The 23248-nt window shown below is 42.8% G+C and overlaps 1 protein-coding gene across 2 annotated transcripts in view; it reads left to right on the top strand.

Moving 5' to 3' along the window:
* The first annotated feature begins 3413 nt into the window (after positions 1–3413).
* LOC119734224 (axin-1-like) overlaps positions 3414–23248 on the top strand; it is a 37750-nt gene continuing 17915 nt past the window's right edge. The window contains exons 1-3 of one of the 2 annotated variants that reach the window (XM_038207593.1): positions 3414–3647; positions 6704–7851; positions 17041–17196. In XM_038207593.1, coding sequence (XP_038063521.1) covers positions 6986–7851; positions 17041–17196 — 1022 coding nt within the window. In that variant the 5' untranslated portion in view covers positions 3414–3647; positions 6704–6985. Of the gene's footprint in view, positions 3648–3679; positions 4012–6703; positions 7852–17040; positions 17197–23248 lie in introns of those variants that run through there. The other variant, XM_038207594.1, reaches the window with a different exon arrangement.

The following is a 23248-nucleotide window of genomic DNA, read 5'->3' as shown; positions in this document are numbered from 1 at the left end:
AACCCCCCCCCCCCCGAAAATTGAAAAGAAAATGAAAGATGATGAAATTGGCTTTAATTTGATGTGTGTCTCGAAGGGGTCCGCGCAACCCCCAACAAAATAAAGGCCCATAAGTCCGACGCCTCATAGGTCCGACGCCTCATAAGTCCGAAATTTCGGACTTCTGAGGCGTCGGACATAATTATGAGGCGTCGGACTTACGATATGGCCCCGTCTCAAATACCTTGGAGAGTTGTGAGTATTTTTCCTGAATTTTTGAAGTGGGGCATTTATCATTGGGGTCTATGGCAGTTTATTTACTGGTCTGCAAAAAGTGCGGTGTATTATTTAATCAGAAAAATAATTTCAACTAAAACTTTGCCAGCTCGTTATTATGGCCCATTTTCGGACGACACCTGATGTAAATTGCTTTAAAGGTAATATTCAACGTTTGCTTTTGCTGTAATTTTCAGAAATGGATGGATTTGGGGTCAGTATTTTATAGCAAATACTGTTACACTTCTTGCAGTCTGGTACCCTGACCCTGCTTCAGACAAAACGGAGCAATATACAGATGTTGGGGAATAGTCAGGTCAGGGAACCAGACTAGCTGGCTTGCGCCCGTTCACGGATGTGTAACCGATTGCCAACAAAATGTGGACTAACTGAATTTTAATAAAATTGGGGGCAGTATTTGAAGAAAACAAATGTTTGTTTTTTCCAAAGTTGGTTGGCCGACCATCAAAAAAAAAAGCTTTTCTTGAAAATGACAGCACACCAGGTGCCATGATTTCATAGGATGCTTGAGACTATATTATTCTACAGTCAAGTAAGATATTTCACGATAATTTGGAGGCTCAAGAGACTTTTTGATTTTTGCAAATGTATATTTACCTTTAAATCACATAAACCGGCCGTATTCCTACCTCCATGCATGAATTAATGACACTTTGCATGGAAATTGCGTCCTTGCAAATTTTATAGTGAATAATTATTCACAACTATATAATAAACCGGCAAAATTAGGCCATCGCGCCTATTACTAAAGACATCCATACAAACAGTACCACTGAAATGGCATCCTCTCATGATGATACAAAAAAAAAGGATTAAGAATATTCAATAAACCAAACTGAATATCTTAACACACATCATAAACGCTCGGTTGGCAAAATTCCAATCAAATATTGGTGGTTTAGCACGCGAACGGTTGTCATTTTTTGCACTCGCAAAAACCCTTTGAAGTTGCCGGCGGCTACCGACAAAGGCCGCAACTTCATAGGTGACTGAAACTGTCGGTCGTAATCTCCACAGATCATAATTGCTCATTTTCCTAAAGCAGCCATTCTCATTCCCGGCTGCGGCGGAGAAAACTCAATAAAAAAAATATAAAAAAAAACATAAAAAAACTCAAGTGACGTGGTGAAAAATCCACCATACAATCGACGGTTTAGCCAAAGGCGTATTGTTGGTGTTGGAACGGGAACTCCCTCTAATCCCGATCATCCAGTCCGCTGTTGTGTTTATTCATTCCCTTAAAAATCGTACTCGGGCCTCTTTTGTTGGGCCTCGCAGGCCATGAACTGCCGCGGTTTTTCTTCTTGCTTTTCCTTTCGGTTTTTTTTTTTTATGGCCGATATGCTGGAAAGAGATAAAAACCGGCGCGGCAAAGCGGACCTGCTTGTCGGCGGCAACATCACACGGCGCGGGCTGTTTTTATTAGCCGTGATAAATGATTAACGTCGGTCGTCCGTCCGCCTGTGTGAGTGAATGGCGGTCACAATGCATTATTATTATGCAGGAGGGTAGAGTGCATTTCTAGCAGCGGAAGCTACACGGATAGCAGCAGCTATATAGCTTGGATTACTGAATGTAGGTACTAGTATCAGCAGCGAGCGGTAGCCGTGTTAATCGTAATACCACAAGGGGTATACTTTGCCAAGAATTTCCCTTGCTTGGCAGAAAATACACGTACGCCGAGTGCAGCATGTGCCTCGTATTGTATTTGCCTTCGAATGGTTGTGTTGTATTTTTTTTTATAAGTCCATTCATAAATAGGCCTATGGTCATAATTCCCGAACTATAGGGTTACACATGCAGTTGGAAATGTGAACCACAAAAAAAAGATGAGCATTTACCAGTCGAAAAGTCGAGTTACACTTATGGTTGTCGGTTTTTTTTTTTTTAAGAAGAAATGTTCTGTTCAAAATGGTTTCTCCCGCTATCCCTCTAAATCATGGTTTATCTCGCAATGCTAGCTACCATAACACATAAACCCTGGCAGTAAATCCTTGGCCAGCGGTCCCGTGTTTTTACGACATGGTTGTATAACCTTATTACGACAATGATGGCCCATCCATTCTGCAGGAGAATTGTCAGTTGGATGCTTTTAATTCTGGATTAGAAACCGTTATGGTAGAGCGCGGTTCCGCTTTTGGCACCATCAAAACACTTTTACAGGCGTGTTTGCCCGATACTTCGCGTCTTTTACCGACCTCTCGATGTTCGAAACACGGTTTATCGACTTCGGTTTTTACCTCCAGACCCAGCGGCTTAAAAAAAAAAGTCTGGAAAAAAATGCAACCCTACGAGGCAATTTGGCTCATTTAAACAGGCGCCGACTTGGCTTGCACGGAGGCCCGCAGTTGACCGGACCCCGACCCAGCACGGTCAACGGCAAATTAATTCGTCGGGTGATTTGAATGGAAGCGGCAGGGGCTATTTATTCCGGCTATACATGTACCGTACGTATACGGCTTCAGTTTATGTAGGCCTTTACACCGCACGCATCACATGCATTGAACAGACTGAAGACCGGCATTTAGGCGTTCAGGTTTCAGGACGGGCCCATTAAAAAGGCTGTACGGAGAATCCTTGAATTGGAGTCCGTTTGTTTTGCACAATTCATCAATTTGCCCTTCTCATTGCGCCAAGAGTAAGTACATGAGTGATGCAGTGAATCATTTTGAAGCGGTCTTTTTTCCCCTTCTCTTTTACCATCGAGCTTTGCCTTTCACGCAACGTTGACCCGCTGGACTTCCGCGCGGTCCTTTCTCTCTGTGTGCCTGGCGCTAGAATGCCGAATGCCCTCAGGGATTAGAATCTTCCATTTGCCGAAATGGGAGTGAGTCATTTAACTTGCCCTATATTCAACCAAGGACAATCAAGCCTCACTAATGTAGCGGCTTTAATATCATGAGTACGAAATAAAATTGGGCTTAAAAAACACCGAGTTGTGAATAAATGGAATGATAATCGATTCCATGTCCCAATTATTTCGCTTTCTCAAATTATTATAAAGAAAGGTTGCCAGACCGACTTAATAATCTCCCCTATTTTGCGAATGAGCATTACCGTCGGCCTAAAGTCAGCTCTGTTCTGATTGGTGCGGCTTCTCCTTTGAGGAAACGTCACTGCCCTTTGGGAGCCATCGGGCGGCGGGCATGTGCTTTGATGTGTTGCACTTTGAAACACACAGAAAAAACTTCTCGCTTTCGAAGACGCTACCCCGAAAGTGGAGGTCAGAACAAGTCTGCTTTACTCCCGAAATTTCAGGGCTTTTGGAGTGGTATTCCTTGCTCCAGACCCTTGCTTGGACGGAACACGGGTTGTCTTCACGAACTCTTTGGATGATAAACGCACTGGTTGATGGCTGATCAGCGTTTGGGGTGAGTGAATGAACGCTTTGTTGACTGTGCAGTGGTGGGGGATTACTGCCCGGCATGCATGCTGTATGCATTTACCAAAGGGGCCAACTTGCCGTGTTCAACGGTCATGCATGTACGATCGGGGGGAAAAATTCTCGCATGGCGGTTATCGGGCATAAAGCGCTTGTTGATAGCTACACTGTAGGCCGGCAGTCCATGGCCGAGCAGGGATAGATTAGCCAGAATTGGGGATAATTTGCCGCGTTTTGAGTTGGCTGGGAACATGTTAAACCATGGCTGTTTCGATTCGGACTTGGCACACATGAAGCCTAATCTACAGCGTGTTGTGTCAATGAGTGTGGCGGCGCGGTACCGGCACGGTACGGTGAGTATGCATGGTTATTCCGTACATGTACATGTGAATTTGTCATGTTGGTGAACACGTTGATGATGTGTTTTGCACATGTTCAAACTGTGAATTCTCCATAATGTAGAGTGTGGATCATGGTTATGCGACTGATTTGAACACACTGAGTTGTGATATGAGACAAAGAAGGTATGTGGTTTTCAACTTCAAGTCGTACACGCTGAACCGTGGATTTTGCTTACTCAAAAACTGCATTATTTATGATGCATTGTGGGCTATCCGAGAGGAATCAATGAAGTCGCCATCTACACTTTTCTTTTCTTCGCTCAACTTTTCTTAAGCATAATTATTATTCAAAGGAGAGACGTACACATATAAACTGGACGAAAAAATATCCCCCCAAAATTATTTATGTACACATATTCTGTATAATTTAAAGTACTTTCTTCTAGATTAATTTTGTGAGATCAGCATTTATTATGTAGTGCTTACAGCAATGCTCGACAGTATGGTCACAATTTGGATGTTGTGTTGGATCAAATAGTTCGGCATGAACTAGGTTAACTTTCTAGTTCAATGTCTATCTCTTGTATTTATTCAAGTAACAAAATAAGTAGTTAATCAGTGTGATATTTCATGTGCATTTTGCTTAAATAAAAGGGAATAAATTGAATTTAAAAAAAATTGTGAATTAAACCAATTAGCCTCATGTACATGCTATTGGCACACGGTGTTCACCAAAGGCTCGTTCCTATTGTACATGTATGCAGGCGCCAAAACCATTGTGACAAAACTCTTGCGACAATGTTTCCTAATCATTGATACTTTAAAGATACGCTGACAGAACATCACAAAGGCCCAAATAAAAACACCCAACCACTTTGCCCAACTGTACTACCTTAATCGACCTTGGCTTCCTCATCCGCACAAACAGTCGTCAGCCGGATCATACTGCAGCAGCGGACTTACTGGAGGAAACACTGCACCTCCAAACATGCCGAATAAATTACGGGTGCAGTTTACCCCGTCCAGCGCAGGCCTGGAGTATCTGATTCGATTTTGCTTCCTGACCAAGTTCAGATGAATATCGAGATACCTAAGGATGATTGTGGCCATTGTAATCATTTCACCCATGTTTTCCATTACAGCACAGATCAAAAAATAAATATTGAATTGTGTGGAAACGTAACACTAGCATGATACGTGAGACTGCTCAGTTATGCGTAATAAGTGGGCCAATGCTTTACAGGAGCAATTTTGAAAATAATACCTCGCATTATAATTTAGGAATTCTGACGACTGCGTATCACATGGACAAGGCTTTTTTTCCTTTCTGAGTACTAGCTCTACGGACGTGTAGCCTACAGGACTCACTGCTCCTCGGTGGAAACCAAAGACATATTACGACTTGATCAAATCAGACCTTGATCAGCCACACAAGTCATTGCTCTTGCCCGCAGGCCCAGAGTTTTATTTCTGAATTAAGTCGGGAGATGCCTGCGAGATGACCTTGTGCCAGGGATTAAAGTGGTTTCTAGCTGGCAGACTCCCATCAAATTTCCTGCGTTATGCACAATGTGAAGGACAAAGTGGAATGTGGATTGCCGACGAGTTCATGTTTAATTAGTCTGTTGGAGAGTGTTATGAAAGAGACTGTGGACGCGAAATAGACCTAATTATTATAGGTTGGAAAAAAAATACTGACCGCAATCTGATGTGAGTTTCTAATTGAAGCAGCAGCGAAAGCGATCAGTGGCCAATTTTCGTTGGGCTGCTGTTTTTTATTTCAAATTTCCGTGTTTAGCAGCGCTGCGAATTCAGCCCATGGTGGACTTTAATTACGGAGTGTTGATTGTCTTTGCATGGCAAAACCATTTTCCCGGACAGTTTTAGAGGTGTTGAGGTTTAGGGATGAGGGGGGAAGTAGAGCTCATTTCACACTCATCAGTCAATTTGTCTGTTGAAATCCGCCCTGGGAGTTCTTGCAGTGACCTCAGTCATTGCATTTGTGCTGCCCGGGTGAGCTCTAACACGCACTGGTTGTCACAGTAATATCGGCAGTTCAAAATATTACTCTCGGGTAATTGTCCTAGACTTCAATGCGGGTAAAATATATGGGAGCTAGCTTATCCCAAAGCACGTTTGATATTTAGAACACGATTTTGGGAAGGTTTTTGTCTCGTTCATAAAAAAGAAATGAAATTCAGTGTTGATACAGTGGCCAGGATATGCAGGATTTCATGTGTAAAAGTATATTTGTTGGAAATATTTATGAGAAGGCTGCCTACATACAATCCATAAGTTTTGTGTGCCTTTGTAAAATGAACTGATTGAGGAGTTTCTCTAAAATATTAGGTTAATGTCACAAACTGTTGTTTAAACTTAGGACCTGGATGTAAACATACCAGGTACATATATAAGAATTATAAAACTTCTATTTTTGTTTGGATGGTTGTGCAGAGCTCCAACATGGCCATTTTGTGATTGCTGGCTTGTACTGCATAAGTGCATAGATGGATCCCTTTTTACATTATACATGTAGCTGGGGCATGTGGTGATGTGTGCAGTGTGCCCAAATTCCTGAGTGTTACATAACAGGGCCCTATTCATTCTGGCAGGCACACTCTTGGGTACACTCAAGCTAGCTCCATTACCATTTGCATATGGGATTATTCATTAACATAATTCTTTGTCTCTTCTGTTGTTGCAGGTCCATTCAGCGGGTGAGCTGTCTCAATAGGAGTTGTGCATAGTTGGCTGGTCATCTATTGAGCAAAGTGGCCCAGCGCAGTGTGGGAAGGTACCCCCTCTGAATAGGCGGCTGAATGAAGGTTCTTGTTGTGCTGGTTTCATCGCTGTGTCGGCATCCCTGCTGAGATTTTTCTCTGCGGTGAATGAAATACACTTTTGTCGCTGGGAGAAGCTTAAAACTTTGCCGACAACTCATGCCGTCGACTGGCAGCAGGCTGAAACGTGCGCATTCCCCGGCGCCATGACACTTCAGGTATACCACTACATGGCAGATTGTGGTGGAAACTTCACGGAGAACCTGCCCACTAGCCAACGGCCGCCCGTGCCCGGTGAGGAAAATGAAACGGCATCGACGGGTCCCGCCGGCATCAGCAAGGAACGGTCACCTTCAGCCACGCCACGTCGGTCCACGCTCGTGGCAAACATGAAGGCCGGACTCAGAGGAGATATGGACGAGGATGAAGCCCCGTTGGGGTTTGAACCTGAGGGGTCGGCATCGACCACCCCACCTTACACGCGCTGGACGGAGAGTCTGCACGCCTTGCTTTCTGACGAAGATGGGATTTGCCTATTCAAGCAGTTCCTGGTGCAGGAAAAGGCCCAGGACCCGCTCTTGTTTTGGCTGGCAACAGAGGGTTTCAAGAAGAAATCGGCAGACGACCCCAAGCGAAATGAACTAGCTAAGGTCATCTACAAGAAGTTTGTGAAAGCGGATGGACAACAAGTGGTCAAGCTTTCCTCAGCGTTGAGAACTAACATCGCAGGAATGGTGCGTAGCTCAGTGTTTGACGAGACCTTGTTTGATACAGCTCAGGCGGAGGTGGAGGAACACATCCGGGAGTCGACCTACCCGATGTTCCTCAAGTCCGATTTATACGTGCAATACATAAACAATGGTGGAATTAGCCCCAAGAGTAGCGAGTGCAGCTCCAGTGGGGGCAACTCCAGGATTACAGGGTACCTGCCGACGTTGCCAGAGGATGCGGAACTAACGGACATCCCAAGCGGAGACGCTGCTGCCACCAATCAGGGACAGGTACCTCTCACCATGGAGATGCTCATGAAGACATCATTTCATCGCCATGGTACGAGTAAGACGCAGGAAGGGTAAGTGTCATTTTCTCCAGTCGCCTTTGTGAGACATAATGGACACAATGAGGGCGCTGTTTGGAGCGGTCAAATGCGAACGCAGTTTACCTATGAAGGGCCCTCCTGTTGTGTATCCCCTATCTCAAAAAAGGCCATGTAATGTTAAGCATTCCTGCAATTTCATTTTGTGGAGAAGCATCCAGGCCTTGAGAGAGTTATTCAAGGCAAATGTGCTAACCCCATGCCAGTTCATGGATGCTGTCATCTCCGCTTAAACAGCACATTTGACGCAAAGCACGCGTATGGGCAAAATGATATAGCATGCCAATTTGCCGAACCTCTACTCTCCGGCCCTGGGATACATTACATGGCCGGTTTTTTTTATGGGACCGTGATATTTCAGTATCTGCAGATGGTGCTTCATATGAATTCAGCTATGTTTGGAAGTCACTTCTGGCCAAAAGAAAATGTCTGGCGTATTTTGTTGAGACTTTCTCCTACTTGAGGGGTTTTATGTTAACAAACTTGTTCTGATATTCCTGCAAGGGTGAAAATGTACATGTACGTGTAGCCTTTGTTGGGCACACCCAACTTGCTGACTGCTAGATGTCATGTTTTGCCGGGACTGGCTCCCATCCTTCTGCGAGATAATTCACTGGGATTATGGAAAGAAGGAAATTGCCCTTTAGGTGATAAATTAAGTGAAAAACAAACAGCAGCCCCGCTCCATTTATGCCGGGTGTTTATTCCATTGACTTAGGAGGTGTATGTGTGTTTACGAGGATGTTTACATGCACTTGAACAATTTATATCCCTGGGTTCAAACAAGTTCAGTGCTGAGCCTACCTTTCTCGGAGTGCACACACATGGCACGTTTGGGCTTCTCACACATGGCGTAGATATTTTATGGCTTTGTGTGCAAAACATTTATATATCTGGTTTATGTTCAGTTTTTTGGGGCATTGTCCAGTCGGGGAAAAACAGTCGGATTTAATTAAATCTTTAAAGGGGTAGTGAGAAAATTATCTCTAGATCCCGACTTCTTTTTTCAAACTAATTTTTTTGTCTTAAAAATTTTAGTCACTGCAAATTGTATGTGTACCTGTACATGTACATGTAGATAAATTTATATTCAGAGCATAAATTTCCTCAGAGTGAAGTTCTACCTGAAGTCGTTTTTTTTTGTGGGTTTTTTTTTTGGGGGGGGGGGGAGGGGAGGGGTGTGCAGAATGACTGAAGGGATTTAGGTGAAATTTATTTTGATACAAACTTTGCACAAGTCCGCATTATCATAATATGTGAATACAAAGTGCAACCCGAGTTTTTCATTTACTGCACGTAGCCCAGCATATGGCCGGGTCGGTTGTTAGAGTTGCTGCACAATTACGACATGTCCGGCAGAATAAATTTTCTGTAGCGAGTAACCTTTGTTTCATGATAAGGTACAAGTAGCCAAACATTACTCCGATATCTGGGCCATTGTTTACCTTGCTTGATAATCCATGTAAGGCACCTATCTGCGGGCACTGCCTAGCGACCTCACACACACACTTGAACTATTGGACTCCGAAATCCTTCCTGTTTTTTTCTCGATTTATTTTTGTTTAATAATTTGTGTACCCGTTCATGTAATTTTGTTATTTTGCATTACATGTGTACTAGAAAGAACAATGTGATTACGGTATGTGTGTGTAACATGTACAGAAAGTGAATACACATGAATGAATGACTGTGTATTATGTGGATATCACCTCGTGTTTATCCACAGCGTACGCCAACATTAAATTCATAAAACTGCAACTGCACAAACAAAATGGTGGGCCATGGCGCCAGTAGACAGATAACACGTGCATACACCCTCTTTGCAAGTGAATTTTTTTATTTTCTTTTTAAGAAGCATGTATACATGACCATTGCAATTCAACGCAGGCATTTTGATCGTCTTATCTTACATTCGGGCAGTGCATGCAAATGCCTCCCAGGAAGCTGGTTGGATTGTGACTCACAGAATCAATTACATTGTATGTTTGCTGCAGATGCGCTGAATTTAAAGGTATAGACCATTATCATGTTGCAGCCATTTGATTTTTTTTCCCCATTCAAATCCATGTAACCAAATCGAGGCTGGAGGAAAAATAGTCTGGTTCCTTTTTTTGCACAAAAACGTTATCGTTCAGTACTGTCATTGGATACAGGGAACCTGACTAAGATGGTGGAAGCGTGATATAGGTTTATAGACCTTTATCATGCTGCCACCATTTCAGTCATGTTTCCTGTATCCAATAACAGTACTGAATTATAAGGTTTTTGTGCAAAAAGGAACCAGACTATTTTTTTCTTCCAGCCTCGCTTTGGTTGACATGGATTTGAATGGGAAAAGATCAAGATGGCGGCAACATGATAATGGTCTATTATAAAACATTTTGCCTTTTCTGAATTAATATGCAGCAATGGATCATTCGGGGGCTAGTGTTTTAAAGCACATATTGTTACGCTGACCTGTTTTAAGTTTTGTGTGCGTGGATGCTGGAAAAACTAAAGGAAAAATTGCTGTTCTTGTAGTCTGGTTCCTGCTTCCCCGACTCCTACCGTACTTCAGAGAAAACAGCAATTTATAGACGTCGGGAAGTGTCAGGTCAGGGAACCAGACTAGCTGGCTTGCACCCCTTCCTGGTGTAACCGATTGCAAACAAAATATGGACTAACTAAATTTGGTAAATTGGGGGCAGAGTTTGAAGGGGGGAAAAAAAAATCACTTTTTCAATTTTTCCAACGATGGTCAGCCGACCATCGTTGGAAATATTGAAAAAGTGATTTTTTGTTCCCCCTTCAAACTCTGCCCCCAACGATTGTCAGCCGACCATCGTTGGAAAATGATAACAAAATTTGACCATTCTTGAAAATGACAGCATACCAGGTGCCATTATTTCACAGGATGCTTGAGACAATTATTCACTTGCAGTCAAGTAAGCTATTTCGTAATAATTTGATAGTTTTGTTATTTGATGTTTGCAAATGTTGTATGTTACCTTTAAGCATTCTGCATCAAACAGAGGAGTGGCGTGTATAAACTGGCGACCTCCTTGTCCATACGGATACATGTGGCTCTGAATTTTCAAAACTTATACTGGTGGTATAGTTTGGGGCTGTGTTAGTCCAGCTTCATTAAATTAATTAAACCGGCCCACTTCATACAAACTATGCGGACATCCGCAGTAGCAATAAAAACTCTACAATCGTTCACTTTGCAATTATGACTTGTTTAGAAATAAAGTGTCCCTTTGATCAGGAAGAAATTTACTCTAACAGTTAAATTCATTTCTTCGGGTTCCTATTCGAAAACACATCTAACTGAAATCTTTGCACTCATAAAAAAGGGACATTTCATATAATGTCTTCAGATGGCCCATAAACTGCCCCAACTATTGGCATCGGCACCAACTGGAATGTAGAAAAAAGAACTGGTCATTTTAGTTAAACGAAAGGCCACAGACAAATAAAATAACTCACAAAAGATCAGCGGATAATAAAAAGCGAGGCCGTAAAACTGCCGGGCCATAAAGTTTCCCTGCAACTACCTTGAAATGGCCCCCTGCATTAAATGAGATAGCAAATGGTGGCCAGTCCATTGAACTGATTGAATAATACTGCTTCTTGGCCCAGGATGTATTATGAGGTCCGCAATTGCAGGCAATAAACCCAATGCAGTGTAATTGCATTGTCTGGCCCCTAGTGGTTCCCAGTTAAGTTTGTCTAGAGTTAATTTTAAGTGCTTTTCATTCTCTGATGGAATAAATTCCCCTTTTTTGGGGGGGAGGTTGTTGCCATCAAGGCCGAATCAACAAGCCCGGTGCACTGCAATTCAGGAAACTGGGTCTGCTCTTCCAACATTCAGAACGTGTGCACCGTGCATAGGATTTTGTGGGGTTTTTTTGGTTAAATCTGCCCAGCGCCAAAAAAAAAAGAAGCAGCGTCAGTGCTGGGAAGTCAATGTGGAGATATACTGGTGGGTTGCTTTTGCAATTACGGAGGGCACATAGCGCGGATGGTTCCCCTCGACCTTACTGACCCAGCCAGTTAAAGCCAATCTCTTTTGAGCCAAGAAACCTGAATTCCCATGTTGCGATTTCTGCCATCTGCGCTATGCATAATCAGTCCGCAGCTAGCAGCTTGCCTGTTATGTTCTACAATGAAACTTTGTCCCTACAGCTTCTCTCCCCCCCCCCCCAAGTGCTTGTGTGGCAAGAAGGCCAGCGAGCGATAAGAAGGGGGGACCTTGAAGGGACAAAGCCCAGTTCTTGCTTCACTTCAGGGAAAGCTGGCCCCCTCGGTCTCTCCTGGGATCACAACCAATTAGGGACAGCCGAGAATAGGCTGGAGAAATTGTTAATTTCAAGTCTGTATTTCCACTATGTATCATGATTGATATCGTGGAGAGTCAGGGACCTAGGTCTGTGATAGTGATCACTAAAAAAAAAAAGTTCTACCAATTAAATTAACTGGATGTGACCTTAAAATTTAATGTTCATCCCTGTTAAGTGTTATGCCTGTGAGTGTGAACCTGTTTTTGCCCCAAACACATGTCTGAAACTACGGCATAAACTCTCAATTGAAGAAGATTTTGGCTTTGACGATCAGAAAAACAGGCCATGTGATTACCCTTCATACTGTAATGCATGTAGGCCCCCATTATGAACACAAATTCCACACTAAAACAATTTTTTGTAGAACTGCTGGAAAATTGCTGTAGAAAATGAATCCAGCGTTTGGAATGGAGGGATCATGTACAGATTCAGCCACTTATTACTGCCTCCTGGAAGGCCAGTATTGAATTCAAGGGGAGGTCAAGGGTCAGGGTCTAAGAGGGCAGCACTTAGCCATTAGCTTCTGCAGGATATATATCTGAGTTTAGGAGGCCGGGGAGGTTCTGGGTTTGGGATTTCCAGTCTTTTATTGGTAAACTGCATGGGACATTATTATAATTAAAAAATGAAATCAGTACTCATATTCCCCTCATTAGGTTTAAACCCTCCTGCTGTTTGAACAGCCACAAACAGTCAAAAAATCAATCCCCTTCCCCTGCCATGCCTTTTACGCAGGCAAGTCACCAACAGTCAGATCATATTTTAAGCAAGCACCGTGACAAGTCAAATTTGGTCAACAGACAAAAACAGACAGGAAGTAGGCACAGCTGGCTTACCAATCACTTACAGTCAAAGCATATCAGGTTACATAAATAGTCATAGCCAGCCAATACTGCTTAGCTCTTAAATGTTGAAAACAGTGACTTGATTTTGACTGCAAGGACAACTTGGCATAGAATGTATGTTTGCATACATCTATGGAGGGTTAATAATATTAAAACCTTGAATACACGTAAACCAAGTGAATGAAATGATTGAGGCATTTGCATATTTTTAGGGGAATTCCAATTTTGCGGAACTGATAAGCACAGAAAATATTTACTTAGCAAAATCGAGTTACCAGTCAAAAGTGTCATGCAAAGTGTTTTGCTTGTCACTGGTACCTGGTTGATTTTTGCTTAGCACACAAAATTGATATAAGCAGCATTTTCTGCAAAGCAGCTTCATGGAAATTGGATCCCGATTTCAAAACCAGACCAAAAAAATCTTGAGAGTCATCCGTCAATTCATCACTTTTTTAAGCCACCAACGCTGCACTCCTGCACAGATTTTAATATTAAATACATGAAAATCACATGCAAGTTTTAGACTGGACTGTTTATCCCCTGCCCGGCGATCGCAGTATTTATCAGGGGAGGAGGTTCTTAATAACTGGAGGCACAGATGCCCGATAGATCAGCAAGTCCCAGTAGTAATGACCCACTGGCCATGTCTTGTAATTGCGCCCTGAGTTGAGAGAGATACAAAGCTGCCACCATGAAAGGGCCCCCTCCTGATAAGCATATTCTCAGGTTAATGGCATATCCTGCCGTTGACATCAGCTACAAAACATTGTAGACAAAATGTACATGTATGTGCAATTTCCAAAAAAGAAAGAAAAGATGTTACATACATGTAGGCTCTACATACATGTCATTTCTTTAAAACAATAGGAATTTCAGCTTTGCCATTTGCTCCTCCGATAGGATCTTATAAATACCCTGGTACCTGTAGTTCAGTTGAATTGTTGAATGGAAAAGACAAAATATCACCTCAATCAAAGATGGCGCATATAACACATCACATAGCCAAGCTGTGGAGCTGTACGTGTACACATACAAATTACGTATGTATACAAGCATGTAAATGTACGAACACTTGCACTGGTAATCTGCTGTAACACGTGTACAGCCTACATGTACATGGACATGTGTATACAAAGTACATAAATAATGTGGAAAGAGCATCTCTATTCACTGGTACCCGGTATCCACATGTATTGTACGTGTACCTTGTAGGCATACATGTATGTTCATGATGTACATGTACATTGCACATGTAAGTATGCATGCACTTTGTTTAACATTTGGCCATCCACCTCTGTGTACACACACTGTTCAAATATGAAGACATTAACATCAACTCATCACGATGCATTATATACATGAAACCGGACTAGCCACCTCGAACCAATCCATTTCACTGAACAAATCAATTTACCGCCCCCCCCCCCTGAAAGCACTGTCATGTGTCGAATGCATTGCTTTTAAAATGAACATAGTGACACATAAGTCCAGCAGTCGCCCTTGGTCTTTATTACGGTACATGATGGCAGGTCGGCAAAAGATCAAAGCTTCACACGTCCACAAGGAGATGATTGTTGTTGTGTTACATGTCGGTCATGGGAGTCCAAGGCTGTTACTGCAGTAATTGTTTGAGTGCACTTTGTCAGTAATGTTCTTTATCTCTTCAGTGATTTGTACTGTACATGTATGTATGGGTACAGTGCGTAATATACATTGTAGATGTACCCTACAGACAATCTGTCATCTTAAAAGTCGATGGGAAATACAACTCACTTTGGAACATACATGTACAGTCGAATCTCGTTAGTACAAACTCTGTTAATACGAAATTCTGGTTATAACAAACATAAAGCCTTAATCCCGACTGTGGATTTATGTGCACAATGAATGGGACTGATGTTCCTCTTAATACAAAATTCTGATATAACAAACAATTTGGCTAGGTCCGAACAAGTTTGTATTAACGAGACTCGACTGTACATGTCTTGAAGTGGATTTCTTGTATTCGTCCTTTAACCAGGCATGCAACTTTTTCCTCGGATCAGCTGATTTCCTCGTGTGTCACTTCACACTCATGCCATTAAAAAACGGAAAAACACTGTACAAAGTCTTGTGAAGATTGGAGTTTCCTCTTTTTTTTGTCACAAGTTTCCAAGTTGCATGCCTGTTTAACGTTCTTGTCGTTTGCCGAGTTGCCGTGCCTCTCAAGAAAATTAGAAACAAGATAATGTATTAGCTGTAATGCAGCGTTAGCTTTGATTATAATATTATTAAAAATAACTGCAGTTTTGTGTGCAATTGCAACGCACCAAGAATGCTCCAGGTTCTTTTGAAATTAAGATTGATTTTTTCCCCTCTTTTGGTGCGTATCCATGGAAGTCAATGGGATAGAAAGCCAGATGTTGCCATGACGTCATTTCATGGATATTTACTTCTCAATGTCTCTGCGGGTAGAGAGAGAGACGAAGTGTAGAGAGAACGTCCATCTTAGCAAGAGCCGTTGACCTTTTTTTGTGTTTTGTTGGTCCATTCAGCAATTGGTTCCCATCCATTTTTGCCCTTCCCTGGCCTCCCCTGCTCAGCCAACCACACACTTTGACAATGCACGCTATCCACTATCCCTGAGTGAAATCGGCCTCCCGTGTAGGGCACGGGACAATTTTTTTTTTTTTTTTTTTTTTTCTCCTTTTTTTTTTCTTCTTCATCCGTGGCACTGGTGATGTGCGTTCAGCACTGACTGTGCCGAGGACTGGTGTCCCACTGGGCAGCTAGTGTGGCCGAAAAATTGTGTTGATCTAAGCCTTACTGGGTACAAAACTGGCAAATGGCCCCAGCCGCAGAAAGTGTGAAAGTGCTGCGAACTTGCGCCAGAACCGGGGCCTTCCGGTTAATGACCAAAAAGTGATTTTTGTCACCTGAATATCAGACTCTGTAGAGTGGGCCCCGACTTAAATGAAAATTGTTGAAAGGTGTTCGGTGTTATGCTGTTGTAAGAGATGTCCAGATCATGATATTCACAATGCACCGGTACACGTGCGTAATGAATTTTTGTGGTAATTGTTCAAAATAAATAATTAAGACATGTACCGGCATGTGTGTGTATGTAGAAAATAAAGTAAACGCATGTATACATGCATGTCAATGACATTTGTTGTAAGCCTATGTTGCAGTGGCATAGCAAGGTCATTTTTATTTGGGGGGTTTAAAAATTTCTTGAAAAGGACACTTGCACATCCGTGCTGAAATGCAGACACATTTTTCTTTCTGGACACTTTGCCTCCGTAAAATCAAATAGGGAGGGGGGGGGGGCTGGTACCATTTGTTGATGCGGGTGCTGTTCAAAACCCACGATTATGCACAGTAATGCACAATATCTGGTGCTTTTCAGGGCAATAGATGAGCGAAATTCAAAAAGCACCCGTAACGGCCGATGGCACAAAAAGGCCATGATTTTTTTTTGTATAGCTAAGAACAGAAGGGCACTCTTTACAAATATTTGGGGGGGGGGGGGTTAAGCGCTGGTGAAAAAAAGGGTATTTCAAAAGGGCAGTCTTCACAAAATATTTTTGGAGGTTACCCCTTACCCCCCTCCCCCTCCCTGCTGGCTACGCCTATGACATGTTTACACTGAAGTACACGAGCTTGTACACTGTTTTAAGAGCTCAACTCTATTTCAGCACAGGTTGTGAACCATGTTGACTTTGAGTAATTGTAATACCGGTAGGCATGTAGCGCTAATAAAAGACAGACACGGTTTTCATGGGTGCATGGATCCCAAAAACGAAAATACAATAAGTCCCTGAATGAGTTTAGAGACTCAATCAAGCTTAGATATCAGTCCGCCCGTTTTTTTATGATGTAGTACGCGTGAGAGTGCATATCGATTTCGCACACGTACGCTGACTGAAGACGTGATTTTTTTTTTTTTTCGAGGGAAGTTCCGAGATTCACTGCCAGTTGCAGTAAGTGTGATTTCTCTTGCTTCATTGTGAACCCAGGTGTTACCTGAAAGGAAGCAGCGCCCGTGTGCCGAGTCCCTATCACCCCAGCTTCACGTCTTTCGCGCCAGCTGTATCCACCAACGATTCGGAGCTGCAGAGCTTGTCGAGCGACGCCATTTCGGATGACACCATGTCGCTGACGGACTCCAGTGTGTAAGTACAATGCATTGTCGAAAAAGGGAGGGGCACTTGGCATCCATTGGCTCCCCGTTGAGCGTTGACACGTTAAGCTTTTTTTTTCATAAAAAAAATCTCATAAATCCCTAACTGTGGAGATTTATTTCACCAGTTGCGTTATGTGTAGTTTTGGCAGTGTCACTGCACTGGTATGGTGATAGGTATTTCCTGAAAGGTTTTTTTTACTTGAGCCCTTGTCGTGCACCTGCTTGTTGAATGTACCATAACCTGCAATCATTTCTTTACCATTTTGTCTGTCATGACATTTTTTTTTTTGGTTAACAATTTCAATGGTTTTTTATAGTAATTAATGTGACTTGTCAATTTTGTGAGCGCAGCAGTGATGTCGTGATCGGTAGAGCTTCAGATCAGACCTCAAAAGGTTGCCTGCACTAAAACTGCTTGTGTCAATTAGTCTGCCTGCCTGTGCACATAGTTTGTATTGTATGAAAAGGCTGTGACCTGGGCCAGTTATGTCATCCGGGTTCATTACTACATGAAAGTACAACACTAGGCTTGCTTAAGGCCTTTTCACACTAGACAAATCTCGGGGCTGACACAGGGTTGAAAACATGCAGTGTTTCACACTTGAAAAATGTCAACCCTGCGTCAACCCCGAGATTTATTTCAACCCGGGATTGAACTCAAACCTTGCCAGACCAAGGTCGAGATTTTCTACCCGGGTTGAAATTCTTGCCAGTGTTCGAAGCGGTAGTTGTCAAGTGAAATAAGCTAGGTTTGCCAAAAAACAAACTGTGTGAAACGATGAGGGGTCGAATGCAGGTTGAAAAATAAAAGTCCAACCCAAGGTGGCACTGGGTTCGCCCAGGGTTGAGTTCAACCCGGGTTGAGAGGCTCTAGTGTGAAAAGGGCTTTATCTTAGTCGAACTTGACCTGAAAGTTTGACAGCCTGGTTAGGCAGTTCTGGACATTTGTTAGGCCAAAAAAAAAATTCAATTTAAATCATGCGCGTCGATCATTTTTTTTCTCCAAAATGTTCCGCGGTAGTTCCAACAGCGCCCTCTATTTCCGCACCTCATTTTTTTTTACCAAAGAGCACCAAGGAATGGGAAATTGCACCAAGGCAAATGATCAAAAGCACCAAGGCAAATTATGGAGGTCACCAATGTACATGAGGACACCAAAAAAGCAAAATAGTACCCCACCTTGTCTAGGTACAATCCAAGCTTGAAGATAAAAAAAAAGAGAGAGAAAAAAAAAAAAGCCGCTTTGCCGCCTCAGTTCCGGAACTTTGGTCTGGCCAGAGACCGAATATATATTTTTTTGGCCTTACTGTCATTGACTCGATCAGTCAGTCAGTGACTCAGTCAATCAGTGAGTCAATCAGTTAGGTAGTCTGTCTGTAAGAGAACCCTCAGGACTAGCAAAAAGAACAAATGACGGTAAAAAATAAGGAAACAAAAAATGACCAAAATAAGGTTTACCCAACTGAAACTAAGTTACAATCAAGGCATCTTCTTTTTAAAAATGAAATATGAAGTTTCAAAATGGTGCTTGTAGTGGACAATTAATTCTGCAAGTTGTTTTGAAAATAGCTCACAGGCATCAGGCCCCACAGCCCTTTTTCATGCATCTCCTCCTCCCCCCCCCCTTCCTTCCCTTCGCCATTTGGTTGGATGCATGTGTCGGAGCGAAATGTTTTGATCAGTCAAGCGTTGACCTGTGAGAGGTAAATGTTTGCCGTGGGAGCGCTGAGCCACAATCATCTCCGTGACAGTCCCGTTTCTGGTCGGCTGCCCACTTGTCAGATTATTCCACCCAGGAATGTCGGCCCTGAAGTCGGCTTGCAACATAGAGAGGGTGTTTTTGTTTGTTTGTTTCCCAAAGCCGAACCACCAGACCATGCGTGCATGCATGCCTTATGCCTTTGAGTGTCTGGTGCCGTTCTGTTCTTGGTCCGGACTGAAACTCCTTACAAAACACGCTATTCAAATATCGAGTTGACTTGTTTGGCGCCCTCCACTGAAATGTTTAGTCAGACAAGAAGTACACAGATTTTAATGCTAAAATGTGTAATTTGATTATTTTGTAAAAAAAAAACACCTGAATTTGTTCATCATCAAGACAAGAAACTATACCCAAAAGAATGTGTGAAACCTCCCTAAACCTGCAAAAATCTGTCACTTACTTGAGAACCGGTAGGTTCCGGAATGATTGATGCGGTCTCATTGGTTCAACTCATAGACTTTCTTTTAACAAAATTACAAAACTGAGAATGAAACCTCAAGTTGAATGATATGCCTTATGCACATTTATGTACCTGAATCCATCATTCATGAAAGTACAAAGCCTGGACATTAATTTCAGTAAAGGCCTGCAAGTATAAAAGAGAACAATGACAATTTTGGCAGCCAGAGTAATGTACAGTGCGCACATGCACATACAGTAAGTATGTAGTTCATGTATGCTGACAGGACACTAATACGTGTGTTCAGGGTTTGAATTCAGGAAGGGCAACCAAGGCATTTGGTTGTGATTTAGTGGGGCTTATTAACAGCTAAACCAAAAAAACCCCACAAAATCAAATCAATTTTTCATTATAAATAATGTGTGCTAGAATCTTAATGTTCCTTAGCCCTAACCTTACCAACTCCATCAAAATCCATCCTTCCATTTTGGGGGATTTTGGCAGGTAAGCCATGTGTATACCAAGTCCATCAAAATCCACCAGCACCGGTGGTGGATTTCAACGGATTTGGTCCTGAAGCATAATGCGAAGCCGAGTGAGTGACGGATTTTGAATAGACATGGTCTTCTACTCAGTAAAACTAAGTACAGATGTCCGGGTTAATGCAGGAGAGTATCCTCTCTGGTGCACTTGAAATGCTTGTGTGATCCAGTTGAAGATTCTCTCTGGCCGTCTCATTTTTCAAAACATTACTTTCGCGGCGCGCTCATATTTTATGTGAATAACAGTACTTGGTGTCCCGGCAAGTACAGGTCTAATCCACAGTCATTCCCCAGATATCAGGCTCATCAGCCAGTCCAATTGGCAAAAAAATCCCTCAGAGGTTTGAATGAAGACATTGGAAAGGTTTGCCGACTAAAACGGAGCCTTACCCGGTGACCCAGTTATGATCTTATCACTAAATTGAGGTTTCTTTATCCTGGGAAGTATAATGAAATCAGTGGAGTGCCCCAGGTAGAAATGCAAATCAATGTCTTCCAGACCGGCAACTCATTCAGGGAGAGAGAGAGAGTTGGCATGTTCCAATACAGCACATGAGCACGGACGTAATTCAAAGTGACAATTCGCCTCATCTGCATAAAGAGGTTTTGTTAAGTATTTTGGAGTTTTCTCCTGGGCCGTTCCTGTCTTTTTTTTTAATGTTGATGATAGAACTGCGAGCTTAGTATTGTGTACGTGTAATTGTCACCGTGATCTGAAAGGTTCTATTAAAAAATGAAAATCGGCCAGGCCGTCTGAGCGACTCGCACTTATATTCTATTGTGCAGGCTTTTATCTTGGAATCAAATTTTCATAAAGCAGCAGTCCCTTTGTTCTGCCGCCGTGCTCCCTTTCGCGTGCCGTCAGCCGAGAAATCTGCCGATAAATGTCTATTTGAACATGCCTCCCTGATCAGATTGTCTAGGGGAGAGGCGGCGGCGATTGAAGTTTAGGCCCGGCATGTCCAAACCCTCTGACAGGCTGTTTGTACTGCTTCCCCCTGCTGCCTGCCGCCGCGCTGAGAAACACTGTCAGACTTGCTTGAGATTAAAGCGTGGATGTCGGCGTTGTCTGCTTGTTTTTTTGATCAAGCCCCCCAAAGAGGAGGTCTGCATTTTTGAACTGTAACAGTTGTTGCTCTCGCCCCGCTCAAGAAATTAACTTCCCCGGGTCCCCTGGGGAGAGCCAAGCTAAAGCAAGCCTCCAGTTCAGGAGAGTTGAGAGTTGATTTTTCCGATGTAATTCAATTTGATGGTGGCGGCAAGTGAAACAGAAGGCACCATGTGTGACCAGACAACGCCGTTGGTTTCAAGCTGGGAAAAACGGTGGTCCCGCACGCAGCGGGCCGCAGCTAAACTCGCCCTGCCAATTACCAAATATAACATTGTTACAAACACTGATCGACTCTGGTTTTTCTAAAAGCCTTAAAAGGAAACGGGACTGAATCTGATTGGCTTGTGTCAAGAGATTTCTAAACCAGATTATCGTTTAAAGTTGAGTGGGTGCAACAACGTGGCTGGAATAACGACTCCTAAATCGAATGGATACGTAACAGCTGAGACGAGTGAGAGAGATACACGCAAATGAATTGTTGGAAAGTCCACCAAATATGGTTTTTGGATTCGGATATTTAAACAAAGTATTTACCACGTGGGATACAACAAAATGATGCAGCTTTTAAAATACATTATACTCAAGTTTCTTAGGATTTTATATTTCCTATTTATGCACAACGGTACTTTTAGTTTATTCGTTCTGCAAACCAAAACATCCTGCCCACGCTCTGCAGTCTCTTTTCCTGGACTTGACACACAGTGCAAGTTGCAAGCTGCAGTGTGCTCAACCCGCAGAGTTTCACCACTTCTGTGTTGATACCGTCCTTTCCCTCCTGCAGTCCCGCACAAAAAAACACTCCCCACAAGCCACCTTGTCCAATTGAATAGGCATTTCTGCCAAAGCCGTAGGTGTTAATCCCATCTCAAAGAAAACCTCTTGAAAGAGCCTGCTCTGTGCATCTCATTTGCATGCACAGACAGGGTCTTTTTTTTTTTTTTCTTCTTTCAATAAGAGTGGCTGGAGAGAGTGAGAGATCCCCATCTCTGCCTTTTGGGGGTCCAGTTATTCTTCCCCGATTCTTTTCTTTTGAAGGGCTGCCTACAGGATACTGGAGGTGGCCTCACAAAAGAGCGAGCGGGGGACTTAGCATGCCACTTGACTGAGCCCTAATGCTGGCTGTAATTGGATTATGGGAAACGTTTTTGCAATGAAAGATTCTTGAACTTGGATTGAGTTTGGGGGGGGGGGTTCGAAATTTGTTTGAAAGGGGAACCAGTTTAATAGTGGTAACTTGAAGTTATGCTCGGCCTAAACTTACACAAAAATGGACGGCTAAATTTACTGGATTGGTTCTGTTTTGTTAAATACTGAAACGAATGGCAGACGGAAGTGTTGTGTGGCAGGTATTAGTGGTTTGGAAATGTGTGGCACAACGTACTGGTAGATGCATTCTAAATCCTTGTGATTCTAAATCCCCTCGCCAAATAAAGCAAATTTAAAATATTCTTGGAGAGCTGTTCTGAAGGTTGTCTGGTCTTGATGACCATGTAATTCAAGAAATGGTGTCACTGTTTGCATTTTTCTGTGCGCACTGGACCCTTTCACATGCATCTTGGAGTAAAGAATCTGCCAAGTCATGTTTGCTTTTTAAAACACGAAATTCCAAACCAGACTCATTAACAGCACATCCCGGCCGGCTTGAAATTGTCTTACGTGTGTGGAAAGTCTATCAGGTTAAGTCGAAATGTGGGGAGCTTGTCCAACCAATGTGAGTACAAGGTCAAGCTACGATCCCCTCGCAGGCATAAATGCGTATTCAGCCGCGTATGAAATTGATCGAGTTATATGATTGGCAGAGCAGTGTAGCCCATTCACCTGTCAGTGCCAGCCCCCCCCCCCCCCCCCCCCCCCCCCCCCCCCCCCCCCAGGCCATGTTTCATCCCAAAGACTGTCCTCATCAATTGGGGGGAAAAAAAACTAATTTTCAAAAAGCCAACAGCCTTGATTAGATAAATTTGAAATGATGAAGTGAGGACAACAACAAATGCTATATATACATGTACATATTGCTTTGCCCTGTGATGTGATTAACAAGATACAGAAAATTATTTTAACAATTTTGGGAACCCTCTCGTGCCTGACATCAAAATTACGGCAGTAGCGTAATTCATTCTTGGTCAAGGTCGGTCACAGCAGTTTTCATTTTATTAAAGACAAGGCAATTGTGGACTTGGTATGGTACATGTACATGTATCATGATTTTGCAGCTGCGAAAGTTTAAAT

Source organism: Patiria miniata, unplaced genomic scaffold (genome assembly GCF_015706575.1).
Source record: "Patiria miniata isolate m_02_andy unplaced genomic scaffold, ASM1570657v1 HiC_scaffold_27, whole genome shotgun sequence".
Lineage (NCBI taxonomy): Eukaryota > Metazoa > Echinodermata > Asteroidea > Valvatida > Asterinidae > Patiria > Patiria miniata.
This window is presented reverse-complemented; position numbering and strand designations above follow the sequence as displayed.